This window comes from Pseudonaja textilis, chromosome 16 (genome assembly GCF_049901715.1).
Source record: "Pseudonaja textilis isolate UNSWEBS1 chromosome 16, rPseTex1.2, whole genome shotgun sequence".
Lineage (NCBI taxonomy): Eukaryota > Metazoa > Chordata > Lepidosauria > Squamata > Elapidae > Pseudonaja > Pseudonaja textilis.
In genome coordinates, this window is record NC_142005.1 from 5,494,546 (window position 1) to 5,508,848 (window position 14,303).

General features: G+C 44.1%; 3 protein-coding genes and 1 long non-coding RNA gene across 5 annotated transcripts in view; 3 read left to right on the forward strand and 1 right to left on the reverse strand.

Annotated features, from left to right (window-relative positions):
• LOC113446662 (serum amyloid P-component-like) overlaps positions 1–2,211 on the forward strand; it is a 3,782-nt gene extending 1,571 nt beyond the window's left edge. The window contains exon 2 of the mRNA XM_026716408.2: positions 1,388–2,211. Within this exon, the coding sequence (XP_026572193.1) occupies positions 1,388–1,995 (608 nt within the window). The 3' untranslated portion in view covers positions 1,996–2,211. The remainder of the gene's footprint in view (positions 1–1,387) is intronic.
• A 3,018-nt stretch (positions 2,212–5,229) lies between these two features.
• On the forward strand, positions 5,230–8,717 carry LOC113446691 (C-reactive protein-like). 2 transcript variants are annotated; one of them, XM_087913706.1, is made up of 3 exons: positions 5,230–5,297; positions 6,369–6,529; positions 8,075–8,717. In XM_087913706.1, exons 2-3 carry the CDS (start codon positions 6,466–6,468, stop codon positions 8,680–8,682), a joined length of 672 nt encoding a protein of 223 aa, XP_087769832.1. In that variant the 5' UTR covers positions 5,230–5,297; positions 6,369–6,465; the 3' UTR covers positions 8,683–8,717. The 2 variants fall into 2 exon arrangements, with proteins under 2 accessions (XP_087769832.1, XP_087769833.1); XM_087913707.1 differs by having other exon boundaries at positions 8,078–8,717.
• LOC148124560 (uncharacterized) lies at positions 6,452–8,078 on the reverse strand. The gene is made up of 2 exons (XR_015739660.1): positions 7,949–8,078; positions 6,452–6,886 (listed from the first exon to the last, which is right to left on the reverse strand). It is a non-coding gene; the product is annotated as an uncharacterized LOC148124560 (long non-coding RNA).
• Positions 8,718–10,594: 1,877 nt separating the features above from the next.
• Positions 10,595–14,214, forward strand: LOC113446601 (serum amyloid P-component-like). Its single transcript, XM_026716336.2, has 2 exons — positions 10,595–10,885; positions 13,511–14,214. The coding sequence occupies exons 1-2, from the start codon at positions 10,723–10,725 to the stop codon at positions 14,122–14,124; spliced, it is 777 nt and encodes a 258-aa protein (XP_026572121.2). The 5' UTR covers positions 10,595–10,722; the 3' UTR covers positions 14,125–14,214.
• The last annotated feature ends 89 nt before the right edge of the window (positions 14,215–14,303 follow it).

Sequence of the window (14,303 nt, forward strand, 5' to 3'; positions counted from 1 at the left end):
TATACTTCATGAGTCAAAAAGAGGGCTGTGAAAATATCTACAGATGCCTCACATCCCCGACATAAACTGTTTTAACTCCTTCCCTCAAAATGATGCTATAGAGCCCTGCACACCAGAACAACTAGACACAAGGGGAGGTTTTTCCCAAAAAGCCATCACTCTGCTAAACAAATAATTCCCTCAACACTGTTCAACTATTTACAAAGTCTGAACTACTATTACTATTAATCTTCTCATCGCTCCTTATCATCCATCCCCTCCCACTTGTGATTGTAGGACTGTAACCTTGTTGCATGTATCCTAATGATTTCCTAGTATGATTTGATAGCTTATTATACCCTTTGACTATTATTAAGTGTTGCACCTGATGATTTTTGACTCTTGACGAATGTCTCTTTTATTTTATGTACACTGAGAGTTTATGCACCAAAGACAAATTCCTTGTGTGTCCCATCACACTTGGTCAATGAAGAATTCTATCTATCTAAAAACGAAAAGTCGTAAAATGTGGCAAAATTCACTGAACTCATAAGTAAGTCAAAGCCCCACCTGTAGAGGCTCTGCCCCAATTGCTGTAGGCCCCCAAAACAATTTAAAAGAATTATATGTCTTATAACCACCATTGAAGGAAGCTCCCACTCAGCTTGTCTTGGGCAGAACCAAGATTCAGGGTTCAATCAATTAACAATCAATCAGAATAGAACTAGAAGGGACTTTGGAGGTCGTCTAGTCCACCTCTCCCTACTCAAGCATGTAATTTGATTGCTTATTGTACTCTATGACTATTATTAAGTGTTGTACCTTATGATTCTTGATGAATGTATCTTTTCTTTTATGTACACTGAGAGCATTTGCACCAAGACAAATTTCTTGTGTGTCTATTCACACTTGGCCAAGAAAAATTATTCTATTCTATTCTATTCTATTCTATTCTATTCTATTCTATTCTATTCTATTCTATTCTATTCTATTCTATTCTATTCTATTCTATTCTATTCTTATTGTACCCTATGACTATTATTAAGTGTTGTACCTGATGATTCTTGACTCTTGGTGAATGTATCTTTTCTTTTATGTACACTGAGAGCATTTGCGCCAAGAGAAATTCCTTGTGTGTCCAATCACACCTGTCCAGTAAAGAATTCTATTCTATCTATTCTATTCTATGATAGGTAGATTGGTAGGCAGGCAGGCAGGCAGACAGGTAGATTAGACGATAGATTAGATGTATAAGTTTACTTTAGATTACTTGTATCTTATGATTCTTGATGAATGTCTCTTTTCTCTTTATGTACACTGAGAGTTTGTGCACCGAGGACAAATTCCTTGTGTGTCCCATCACGCTTGGCCAATAAAAGAATTCTATTCTTTTATTTTGTTCTTCCAGATCTCCAGAAGAAGGCCTTCATTTTTCCCGCAGCTTCTCGCGATGCCTTCGTGCGTCTGAATGTCCCCCTTCAGGAGCCTTTGACCAGCCTCTCTGTCTGCCTGAGGCACCATTGCCCACTCTGGCGCCCTTATTCCCTCTTCTCTTATGCCACCCGGTCCAGTGACAACGATTTCCTGATTTTTAAGGACAGGCCCGATGTCTATTCCATTAGCATCGGCGGCTCGGATGTCCGTTTCAAGATTCCTAAGCAAGAGATTCCCCGTTGGGAGCACATCTGTGTCTCCTGGGACTCCAAAAATGGCCTGATCAACTTTTGGCTCAACGGAGTTCTTCTCCCCCGTTTGGGAGCCAAAAAGGGTCACAAGATCAGCCACCAGGCTTCTATCATGCTGGGGCAGGACCAGGATACTTTCGGGGGGGGCTTTGACATCAACCAATCCTTTATGGGGGACATGTCGGAGGTCCACATGTGGCCCCAGGTGTTGACCACCGAGGACGTTAGGTTGCTCCTGAAAGATGACGCCGTGCCCAACCCTCTGGCCAGTTGGAACTCTTTTAATTACACGATTCAGGGTTATGTGGTCCTTACGGATGAAGTGCCTTAGGCTTTTCCCCAACGGAAGACCTGCGCTTGGAAAGAAAGGAAAGAAAGAAAGGAAAGGAATTCTCCTTGAGAAAAAAAAAAAGAAGAAAGCGTAGTTTTAGCATCTTGCCTGTTTGAAGTAGATCGTGATTGATATGTAGACGATACACGCCCGAAAATCACTAGCGGGCATTATTCTAATCTGCTTGTAATAAAATAAACCGCTTGTTCATGATAACGTCGGATTTTTCTCTTCTCTTTATTTTAATCGTGCAATGTGGATCCAAGGAACAAGGGCTTCTTTCCTTGCGGGGGGGGGTGATTTGAACTTTCTTTCTTTCTTTTTGTTTTTTTAAATACACTGCTCAAAAAAATAAAGGGAACACTTAAACAACACAACATAATTCCAAGTCAATCACACTTCTGTGAAATCAAACTGTCCACTTAGGTAGCAACACTGATTGACAATCCATTTCACATGCTGTTGTGCAAATGGAATAGACAACAGGTGGAAAGCAGAGGCAGTTAGCAAGACATCCCCAATAAAGGAGTGGTCCTGCAGGTGGTGACCACAGACCACTTCTCAGTTCCTATGCTTTCTGGCTGATGGTTTGGTTACTTTTGAATGCTGGCGGTGCTTTCACTCTAGTGGTAGCGTGAGACAGAGTCTACAACCCACACAAGTGGCTCAGGGAGTGCAGCTTATCCAGGATGGCACATCAATGCGAGCTGTGGCAAGAAGGTTTGCTGTGTCTATCAGCGTAGTGTCCAGAGCATGGAGGTGCTACCAGGAGACAGACCAGTACATCAGGAGACGTGGAGGAGGCCGTTGGAGAGCAACAACCCAGCATCAGGACTGCTACCTCCGCCTTTGTGCAAAGAGGGACAGGAGGAGCACTGCCAGAACCCTGCAAAACGACCTCCAGCAGGTCACAAATGTGCATGTGGCTGCTCAAACAGTCAGAAACAGACTCCATGAGGATGGTATGAGGGCCCGACGTCCACAGGTGGGGGTTGTGCTCACAGCCCAACACTGTGCAGGATGTTTGGCATTTGCCAGAGAACACCAAGATTGGCAGATTCGCCACTGGCGCCCTGTGCTCTTCACAGATGAAAGCAGATTTACACTGAGCGCATGTGACCGACATGGCAGGGTCTGGAGACGCCGTGGAGAATGTTCTGCTGCCTGCAACATCCTCCAGCATGACCGGTTTGGCAGTGGGTCAGTAATGGTGTGGGGTGGCATTTCTTTAGGGGGGTGCACATCCCTCCATGTGCTTGTCAGAGGTAGCCTGACTGCCATTAGATACCAATATGAGATCCTCAGACCCCTTGTGAGACCATATGCTGGTGCGGTTGGCCCTGGGTGCCTCCTAATGCATGACAATGCTAGACCTCATGTGGCTGGAGTGTGTCAGCAGTTCCTGCAAGATGAAGGCATTGATGCTATGGACTGGCCCGCCCGTTCCCCAGACCTGAATCCAATTGAGCACATCTGGGACATCATGTCTCACTCCATCCACCAACGCCACGTTGCATCACAGACTGTCCAGGAGTTGGGGGATGCTTTAGTCCAGGTGTGGGGGCAGATCCCTCAGAAGACCATCCGCCACCTCATCAGGAGCATGCCCAGGTGTTGTAGGGAGATCATACAGGCACGTGGAGGCCACACACACTACTGAGCCTCATTTTGGCTTGTTTTAAGGACATTACATCAAAGTTGGATCAGCCTGTAGTGTTTTTTTCCTCTTTAATTTTGAGTGTAGATCCAAATCCAGACCTCCATGGGTTGCTACATTTGATTTCCATTGATCATTTTGGTGTGATTTTGTTGTCAGCACATTCAACTGCGTAATGAACAAAGTATTTAATAAGAATATTTCATTCATTCAGATCTAGGATGTCTTATTTTTGTTTTCCCTTTATTTTTTTTGAGCAGTGTATATTTTTTATTTATTTTCTCTTTGCATACAACATGTGCTTAATGAACAGCATACGGTCTGAATCCATTCACTTACATAGTTTAAATACTTATTGAGTTCCTAATTTCTACCTCTTTTATGCAACTGTTGATAAAACAAGCCCCAAATTTGAAAATAGCCTGGGTCGTCTTTTTCTTTTATCTTCTTCAACTTTTCTTCTGTTACATCATCATCATCTTGTAACAATCCCATAATCCCTTGTGGGATGGAGTCCAGGCAACTGAACGGAGCTAGCAGAGTGTTTTACTGGCCGGATGCCTTACCTGTTGCCAATGAGGAGTTTTGTACAGCAGATAAATTCTCAGTGTGCCCAAAGAGAGAAATATCTGGCTCTACCTAGGATTGAACTCACAGCCTCCTCAGAGTTCCACCTATTTTGGTTGCCGCCACACACTGCGGGCTCATATTTAACTGGTTGTCCACTAAGACTCCAAGGTCCCTCTCCCAGGTACTGCTATTAACCTGGTTTCACCCGGTCTATAGGCGTACTTTTGGTTTTTCCTGCCTAATTTGCGTACCAATGGCAGCCAAAAAAGAGAAATTAAAAATTGGGTGTGAATTGCATTACTTAGCCACGTAAATTCTGGCCTCCACTGTGGTCCTAAGTTGGAGCTCCGCCAGAAGAGAGAGACATGTGAACTCCCTTGAATTCAATTAAAAGTGAGCGTCAAAATGAATTAAAATAAAAGCCAGCGTACAATTGGATAGGGTCAAAAAGTTGACGTGACTTGAATATCCTGGCCAAGGATCCAGAAACGGAGCCTCTGAATAATAACTGTCTTTGTTTGAGGTTAAAGAGGAATATCAGAGCAACGTCAACAAGTGACTTGAGATGTTTGTTTATTTATCTATGGATCCATCAATCAGACTGACAGACTATTAGGGTGGTTGATTAAGTCCTGATTAAATGAAACCCATTCAACTGGGGAAACAGAAATGTCAGCTCAACCTGCCCCTTGTTCTAAGTTCAAAAGAAACATCAGCGTCATTCATTTGAGAAGTTGATTTGATCCTGCAAGGAGAACACGGCTCATCACCCAAAGACATCAGCCAAAGAGTTCCTGCAAACAGCCGGTTCCTCCTTCCTTCCTTCCTTCCCTCCATGTCCTTCCTTCCTTCCTTCCTTCCTTCCTTCCTTCCTTCCTTCCTTCCTTCCTTCCTTCCTTCCCTCCATGTCCTTCCTTCCTTCCTTCCTTCCTTCCTTCCTTCCTTCCTTCCTTCCTTCCTTCCTTCCTTCCTTCCCTCCCCTTCCTTCCTTCCTTCCTTCCTTCCTTCCTTCCTTCCTTCCTTCCTTCCTTCCTTCTTATCCTTGCCTGCCTGTCAGGATCCTTTGGCCAAAAAGGTGAAGCTTAAAGCCCACCTGTCCATTGAAGGCCCTGTGGTCTCCAGAAGCTGGGTGAAATCTGCTGAACTTTTCTGGATCCAAAAGAAATAATGCCCGGGGCACCTTATAATTCCCCCCTGTCACTTGTCAAAACAGGTGGGACTTGTCAAAAAGCTTTTCCCACCTGACTTGCTCAGGGCTCAAACGCCGCTTATCTGTCCGTTGTGTTGCTAGCGGCTCTCCTTCGTCTCTCCCACTACCCAATCTTTGGCAGGGGTCCTGCTAACGGAGATGTTGTCAGCTTTGGAAACCGTATTTTACTTAGAGAATGGAGATTGCTTAATTATACCTTTACCTTCTACCTTGTAGGGTTACAGCTTCTCTTTTTAGTTCAACCTTCACCAAAGTGGCTAACTCCACCTGAGTAGCTTTCAACTCCAGGAATTCTCAGTCAGCATGATCACAGCTGAGAATCTTGGATCTTGAAGACCACGTTCTGGACACCATCACCCTGAATTCCCTAGCTGGTGAAGATAACAGATAATAGATAACAGATAATCAGAGTTGGAAGGGACCTTGTAGGTCATCTAGTCCAACCCCCTGCCCAAGCGGGAGACCCTACACTATATCTGACAAATGGCAGTCCAATCTCCTCTTGAAAGTCTCAAGTGATGGCGCTCCCACAACTTCCAAGGGCAAGCTGTTCAACATCATCAATGCTTCAGAGTGGACACGTGGAACCCACATATCTGACATGGGTCCAGTTAAGGGAAGGATGATGTTTTGACGTGGAAAAAAACCACGGGAAAGATAAGAATATCCTGGGCAGGGATCCAGAATGGCGATTATGCATAATAACTGCCTTTGTTTTAGAGTTAAGAAAAACATCAGATCAATGTCATAGAGTTCGTGTGATATGAGGCGTTTGTTCATTTATCTGTGGATCGATCAATTGAGTTATTCGGATGGTTGATTGAGTCCTGATTAAAAGTGTTATCCTTTCATTCATGGGGCAACTGGGAAAATAGAAGGGACAGCTCAGCCTGCCTCTTCTTCTAATTTAACTTCAAGAGGGTGTCATCATTCTAGAAGCTGATTTGGTCCTGCAAGGAGGACACAACTCCGTGCCCAAGGACATCGGAACAAAAGTTCCCGCGACCAGTTGGTTCCTCCCACATCCACCAAGATGGTCCTCCTTCCTTCCCTCCTTCTTATCCTCGCCTGCCTGTCAGGATCCTTCGGCCATGAAGGTAAGGCTTAAGCCCATGTAGGAGCAGGTCCACCGATCCATGTTGGTCTGGTGGTCTCCAGAAGCTGGGTGAAGTCTGATGAACTTTTCATTGGCCCATCCTGCTTGCTAGGCATGCTTTTAATTCTGTTTGCTTGAGCTGCTAATAGAGCTATAAATCCCTTTATTGGCTTATTCTTTCTGGATCGAAAAGAACCAACAGCCAGGGCACTGGATCCTTTCTCTGACCCGTGGCAAAACAGTTGAGGTTTGTCAGGCAGGTTCTCCCGCATTCCTTTCTTGCTCAAGGCTCAAGTTCCTTTTTACCTGTCCACTGTGTTGTTGGCAGCTTTCCTTCACCAGATCTTGGGCAGGTGTTCTGAAACCAATAATAACCAATAATCAGATTATGGTCATGTTCATAATTTATCACTTGTGGCTTGTACAGTATGTGCACGGTGAGCTTCTGTACAGGAGACAAATTCCTTGTGTGTCCAATCATGCTTTGCCAATAAAGAATTCTGTTCTGTTCTCTTCTATTCCTCTATTTCTCTTCTGTTCATTTCTATTTTTTTTGTAGATAAAGTTTTTTTTATTTTTAAACACAAACATACACATACAAAAACATAAAAACATAAAATCCTCTTCCATTTTATATACATACAGTGTGTCAGTTGGTTACGGGTCTTTTGTGCTATACTTTTGTAGTCATTTACTCACAATTTATATCAATCTTCACATTGTCAAACTAACATATGTTTATATATTTATCAGTTATTAATCATCCATGACTAAACTATTTATTCCATCATTTTATATGAGATGTTCCACATTTTATCTTAAAACTTGTTATACTTTCAAATTTCTATTTCTATTTCTTATTCTATTCTATTTCTCTATTTCTATTCTATTCTATTATTCTATTCTATCCTATTTTATTCTTAATTTCTATTCTATTTCTATACTATTCCTCAATTTCTGTTTCTATTACATTCTGTTAATTTCTATTTCTTATTCAATTCTATTTCTCTATTTGTATTGTATTTGTATTGTATTGCATTACATTGTATTTGTATTTGTATTATATTTTATTGTATTTGTATTTATATTTGTACTGTATTCTATTCTATTCTATTCTATTCTATTCTATTCTATTCTATTCTATTCTATTCTATTCTACTCTACTCTACTCTACTCTACTCTACTCTACTCTACTCTACTCTACTCTACTCTATTCTATTCTGTTCCTTCCAATATTCTATTCTATTCTATTCTATTCTATTCTATTCTATTCTATTCTATTCTATTCTATTCTATTCTATTCTTAAAGCTGGTGTGCTTATTGTTTCTGGATCCAAAGAAATAATGCCTGGGGCACCTAATCAACGGCCCGACCCTTGTCAAAACAGGGGGGAACTTGTCAGATAGCTTTTCCACGTACTTGCTCAGGGCTCAAACGCCTCTTATCTATCCATCTGTGCGTTGCTGGCAGCTCTCCTTCATTTCTCCCACCCCCCAATCTTAGGCGGGGGTCTTGCTAATGGAGAAGCCTTTTGTTTCCTTCCAGAAGATCTGGATAAGAAGGTCTTTGTTTTCCCGGCCGCGAACAAGAAGGCCGCCGTGGAGTTGAAAGTCTCCATTCCCGATCCCCTGACGAATTTCACCGTCTGCATGAGGTTTAGCTCCATCCAGGTCAAGCCCTATATCCTCTTCTCTTACTCCACCAAGCCCAACAGCAAGGCTTTCCAGATCATCAAACCCAACCCCAGCCAGATCAACCTTCAAATAGGCGGGATGACACAGATTATTGTGCCTCGGAAGTTCTTAACTTCGGAGTGGCAGCACATCTGCGTGGCATGGAACTCCACCACTGGACTGGTCTATTTTTGGCACAATGGCGAACTTCTCCCTCGCTTCGTAATGAAACCGGGTTACCAGATCGGCCAAAACGGAACCGTCTTTCTGGGGCACAACCAAGATTCCTGGGGGAAGAGGGAAAGCTTTGTGGGGGAAATGGCAGATGTAAACGTGTGGCAGCGAGTCTTGAAACCTGATGAAATTAATTTGGTAAAGAAAAATAATGAGGTCCCGAATTCTCTGGTCAGCTGGAAAGCCCTGAATTATGCGATTTGGGGCGATATCCGCGTGGAAGAGGCTTTGCACCAGGTTTCTTGAGTTTCTGAAAAGTTTGAAAAAGGAGAAAAATAGGGGGGGAAAAAGAAAGCAGTGGAGGAAAAAAATGGATAGTTTTGCAATGCATTGCAAATAGCTGAAGTGGATCACGATTGATATCTATCTCCTCGCAATAAAATTAGCCGCTTAGTCATGCTACGTTGAATGTTTCTTTCAATTTCTTCCAGCTGAAAAAGAACCCCAAGAGTACAGGTAGACCTCGACTTACAATGGGTTCACTTAGTGACTGTTCGAAGTTACAATAGATGTGATGACCCGGGGCGTGACACAAAAATAACAAAGTCACAAAAATAGAATAAATTCCCTTTAATGCCTCCAACTTGGCCCCAGTGTCTAATTATCCTCAGCTGGAGATCAAACTCTTCCAAAAAACAGTTTACGAAGGAAAGGAATACAGTCCGAACCCAAAGTAAAGATAATTAGAAATAAAAAAACCCAACACAAACCACACTGAAGTAATTAACACGGCAAGCCAGGATGATAAATTGCAGACTTTCAAAGGATAATGCAGCACCCACAGTTGGGAGAACGCCAAAACCCAGATAAGCCTTGACAAAGATAACGCACGCTTTGCTTCCAGCAAGGGAGCTGTGTGCAAACGCCCCTCTTATATCCTGTTCTTCCAGCTGCAGCTAATGAAGGGAATCAGGGCCCTTTCCTCCCCCATAAGCCATACCACCCATGTTGCTCCCTTCTCTGTTCCTCCCTGAGTGCCCAAGGATGAAGAGGGGATGGCCCTGGACTGTGGCCTTCTCCTGTTTCCTCCACAGCCACCGGAGCCACACTCCCGCTCCCTGTCAGCTGCTCAAACTCCCCTTCAGAAGCAGACTCCAATAAGGGCATGACAATAGCACTGAAAAAAGGGACTTGTGACCATTGCATTCCCCATAGTCACGTGATTTAGATTCGAATATGCTTAACCATTGACTTGCATTTATGATGGTTGCAGAGTCCTGGGCGGGGGGTCATGTGATCCCCTTTTGCGACCTTCTGGACAAGCCAAGTCCAGGGAGAAACCAGATTCACTTAACCACCATGTGGCTAATTTAACAATGGCGGGGATTCACTTAACGGACGTGGCAGGAGAAGCCGTAAAACGGAGCAAAATTCACTGAGCCCTATTTCTCACTTAGCCACGTCAATTTTGGGCTCGATTGTGGTCGTAAGTCGAGGACTACCTCTTCTGTAGAATGACTGATATAGGGTTTTGGAAAAGATCAGCACAGAAATAGCAATAAGACCGACAAGAACGAGGTGCAATGATACACTAGATCCGTGATGGCGAACCTATGGCATGCACCCCACAGGTGGCATGTAGAGCCATTCGTGCCGGCACGCGAGCTGCAGGCAAACTTACCTCACTGGGCATATGCGTGCCTCACAGCTGATTTTTGGCCAGTTTGAGGCCTTTTTCATATTTTCCCAAAATAGCAGAAATGATGAAACAGGCCTAGTTTTCAGCCAGCAAAACCTGCAGAAGCCTTCCTCAAGCCTCTGGAGGCTGAAAAAGGCCTCAAACTGGCCGAAAATCAGTTGTGAGGTGGGTGGGGATTGCGCACGCATGTGTAGAGGGTGTGGGGGTGTGTGCATTGCCTTCTGGTTTTATCTTTATGGCAATCCCTGACCCGCATTTTATACAATTCCCATTAAATTGTTAGGAGGCTCAAGTTAAGAAACATTTTATCACAAATCAGCAAAGATAAATAAAACGACGCAGGCCGCTAAACCCTTTATCTACAAGGAATAGAATTCTTTTTTTTTTTTTAAAAAAAGCCAAATAGTTTAAACCAATTAACCAGATTATAAACAAGTTAGTAGAGGAGAAAAAATATGTGGTTTTATATTGCAAGCGGCTATATTGGCGCCATGGATAAAAAAAAATGAGCATTTTATAGAATTATGAGGAATGTCGCTTAACATGAAACTCACTTCTGGGGTTCTTAAAAATATCCTGCTGGAACCAGCCAGATAAGATAATCTGGCTGTGTTTTTCCTCCAAGCAAGTATAAATTTCACACATGCATGTTGGATGCGCACAACCACAAGAGGTCATTGGAAGACGAGAGACATCTGGGGAACAGATCGATCCAGAAGAGATCCGTGCTTAACCAGCCTTTCAGCATGGAAAGTCTGCGTCCCTTTCTCTTCATTCTCTCCGCTTTGCTGGGAGCTTTGGCTCAACAAGGTGAGTGACATCTTGGCAATAGGAGATTACCCCACTTCCGGAGAGGTCAGTTGCGTTTGGGGTGCCGCACATTGTGGTGCATCCAGTTTGGGCCACCACAACATACAAAAAAGATGTTGAGACTTTGAAAAGAGTGCAGAGAAGAGCAACGAGAATGATTAAGGGGCTGGAGGTAAAAGCATACGGAGAATGGTTGCAGGAATTGGGTTATGTCCAGTAGTGTTGTTGGAAAAAATATCCATCTGGGTTCAGTTCCAAGTGGGGTGAAAAACACTGAAAACATGGAGGGCGATGGAAAGATGGTTTATTGATGAGCATGGGTGCAGTTGAACCCATGGAGTAGAGAGAGGGGGTGATTTATACCCTCTCTTGGACCTTGCCCTTGAGCTTCCTGTTCCTGTGCAAGAACATATATTCTATTGGTTGCTGTCAGACTCCATGGGGCTATTTAGGGATCCTAGCTAACTTTGTAGGCTGTCTGAATTATGATTGGTTGAACCTTGGGCTGATGCAATTGAAGAACAATTCCTGTTGTGTCTGCATGGCTTTGCCCTGAAGGATAATCCAATCACCCTGGAGCTGAAGTTCTTTTGTTTCGTAGATAGACAGGTACCAAAATGTCTGCTCTTCGTCTTTAAAAACATGCTTCCTTCTCTTACAGGGAAATATAATATTCTGCCTTTTTCTAATATTTCCTAGAATATTTCATTCTTCTAGGAGGGAGGTGGGTGCTAACTTTCCACAGCATAAAAAGAAGAGCTAGGGGAGACAGGATAGCACTGTTCCGATATTTGAGGGGCTCCTACAAAGACGAACAGGGACGCAGTGGCTCAGCGGCTAAGACGCTGAGCTTGTCGATCAGAAAAGCCAGCACTTTGGCAGTTCGAATCCCTAGCGCCACATCATGGAATGAGCTCCCCATTACTTGTCCCAGCTTCTGCCAACTTAGCAGTTCAAAAGCACGTTAAAAAATAAAATGCAAGGACAAAAATAGGGACCGCTTTGGTGGGAAGGAATCAGCGTTCCACGCTCCTTCGGCGTTGACTCCTGCCGGTCACATAACCAGTGTTAGGGATACACCCTAGCAGAATCTGCACAGCAGTCAGTCAGGCAGGCAAAAATATGTGAGATAAACGTTTTTGTAGCTTACACTCAGTAAAACAAATACACTGTGCTAGTTAAATAGTTTATTCCAGTAAGAGTTCTTTAGCATAGTCAAAACAGTCCATATATCATTCACTAGTTCAGTCCATCCGGGGATTATTCAGTTGCAAAGTCCAGTGTTGAAAAAGAGGTCAGTAAACTTACAAATATCAGTCCAGTAATATATCTCCTCGCAGTAGAGATATGAAGGAGTCAAACCTCCTTTCTTCCTTCGACATTCAAAAACTCAGCAGCAGGGAACACGCAGTTAGCAAAACATCAATCCCGCAAACCAGCAAAATCCAGCAGGTTCTCTTGCTCCCTCTTACGGCGGTTTCACAACTGCACCCAAATTTCATGCTTTGCAGTTTAAAGTGACACACACTTAAACTTACTATCATAGTTTATATATATTATTTTACCCAAACTACGTTAGGTAACCTTGTTATTCCTAACAACCAGGGAGGCATCCTTGGACAGCGGTGCCTCTTTGGCTTTGCCACGGAGATGAGCACCGCCCCCTAGAGCTGGGAATGACTAGCACAGATGTGCAAGGGGAATTTTTTACCTTTACAAAGACGAGGCAGTCAAACTATATTCAGGGGTGGGATTCTACCTGATCGGACCAGTTCTATAGAACCGGTTGTTAAGATTCTGCCCAGTTTGGAGAATTGGGAAATCGTGCCACTGGCTGGTCCCGCCCCCCTGCCTTCCTGCCTACTCACTCTTTACCTGGCATGTGTGCCATCAAACGTACCTGCGTTTGGTAAGTTGCTATTTTTTTCCTTTTTCCCCCCCTCAGGCATCAGCTGTTCTGCTGTGCCAGAAATCATTGGATTTCTTGCTTTCTAGCTAATCTAAAAGCAGAGCTGAATCTTCCTTAGGACTGAAGCTTCTATTTTTCAGTGCAGACTCAGATAGCAGATTGCAGAACAATAGATCTCTAAGTGAATCTGTGATTCTGCGAGCAACTCAATCTGCCTGCCTGCTTTTAGGTAAAAGTTGCTCTTTTTTATTAAAAAATGCAATATTTACATAAATATTTATAATATTTATATACAAGCCACGCCCGGCCAGTCACATGACCACCAAGCCACACCCACAAATTAGGCCACGCCCACAGAATCGGTTGTTCAGACATTTGAATCCCACCCCTGACTATATTGCAAAACACCAGAAAGGCAGAACAAGAAGCAACGGATGGAAACTAACCAAGGAGAGACGCAACCTAGAACTACGGAGAAATTTCCCGACAGTGAGAACAATTAACTAGTGGAACAGCCTGTCTTCAGAAGTTGTGAGTGCTTCATCAGTGGAGGCTTTTAAGAAAAGACTGTTTATCTGAATGGTGGAGAGCTACGCCCCACATTGGTCTATTATTTGAAACTGGGCCCTGCGGGCGGCAAACTGGCATGTTACCTGCACAGCTCAGCTCTCCCTCTTGCCTGGAGTTCAACTTATTGCATATGTTTCCATCTGCAGATCTCAAAAACCACGTCTTTGTGTTCCCGGAGGCCTCCAACACGGCGCACGTGGTGCTGGAAGCCAACCTGAAGAAGCCCCTGACCAGCTTCACCATTTGCGAGAGGGTGTACACAGACCTGACACGGGGCTACAGCACGTTCTCGTACGCCACCGCGGCGAGCGACAACGACATCATCGTCCACAGGGCCAGCCCCACCGAGTACGAGTTTTATTTGGGAAGGTCCAAGGTGGCCTTTAAAACCCCGGCCTCCACCTGCGGGTGGGAACACGTCTGCGTGGCGTGGGAGTCCTCCACGGGGATCGTGGAGCTGTGGCTGAACGGGGTCCTTTTACCCAGGAAGGGAATCGGGAAAGGTTACGCCGTGAGTCCGAATGCGTCCATCGTCCTGGGCCAGGATCAGGATACCATGGGGGGTGGGTTTGACAGCACAGAGTCTCTGGTGGGGGAACTCACCGATCTCTACTTCTTCGAGCGGGTGCTGACACCCCAAGAAGTGACTTTACTGAGGAAGAATGTCTTTGCAGCCAAAGCCATCATTAGCTGGAGAGCTCTGTCCTTCCAGATCAAAGGTTACGTTGTGGTTAAGCCCTTTCGTGGTGGGTTTGTGTAAAAAGATCTGACAGCTAATCTGGAGGATCAGCCCAACTTAAAAAAGAAAAGAAAAGAAATGGAGATGTTGCATTGAAAATAATAATAATAATAAAAAAATGAAACGCCCAAAGTTCCTTGTGTTTCCTTTGCCTTGTGGCTTTCTTGCACATGTTGCGTCGCTGTTCACAGTCGATGAAG

Excerpts from the sequence above, each read along its gene's own strand:
- LOC113446691 (XM_087913706.1), top strand. The coding sequence starts at position 6,466 with ATGGTCCTCCTTCCTTCCCTCCTTCTTATCCTCGCCTGCCTGTCAGGA. Across the intron at positions 6,530-8,074 it reads AGGATCCTTCGGCCATGAAG|AAGATCTGGATAAGAAGGTC; the intron begins GTAAGGCTTAAG and ends GTTTCCTTCCAG.
- LOC113446601 (XM_026716336.2), top strand. The coding sequence starts at position 10,723 with ATGTTGGATGCGCACAACCACAAGAGGTCATTGGAAGACGAGAGACAT. Across the intron at positions 10,886-13,510 it reads GGGAGCTTTGGCTCAACAAG|ATCTCAAAAACCACGTCTTT; the intron begins GTGAGTGACATC and ends TTCCATCTGCAG.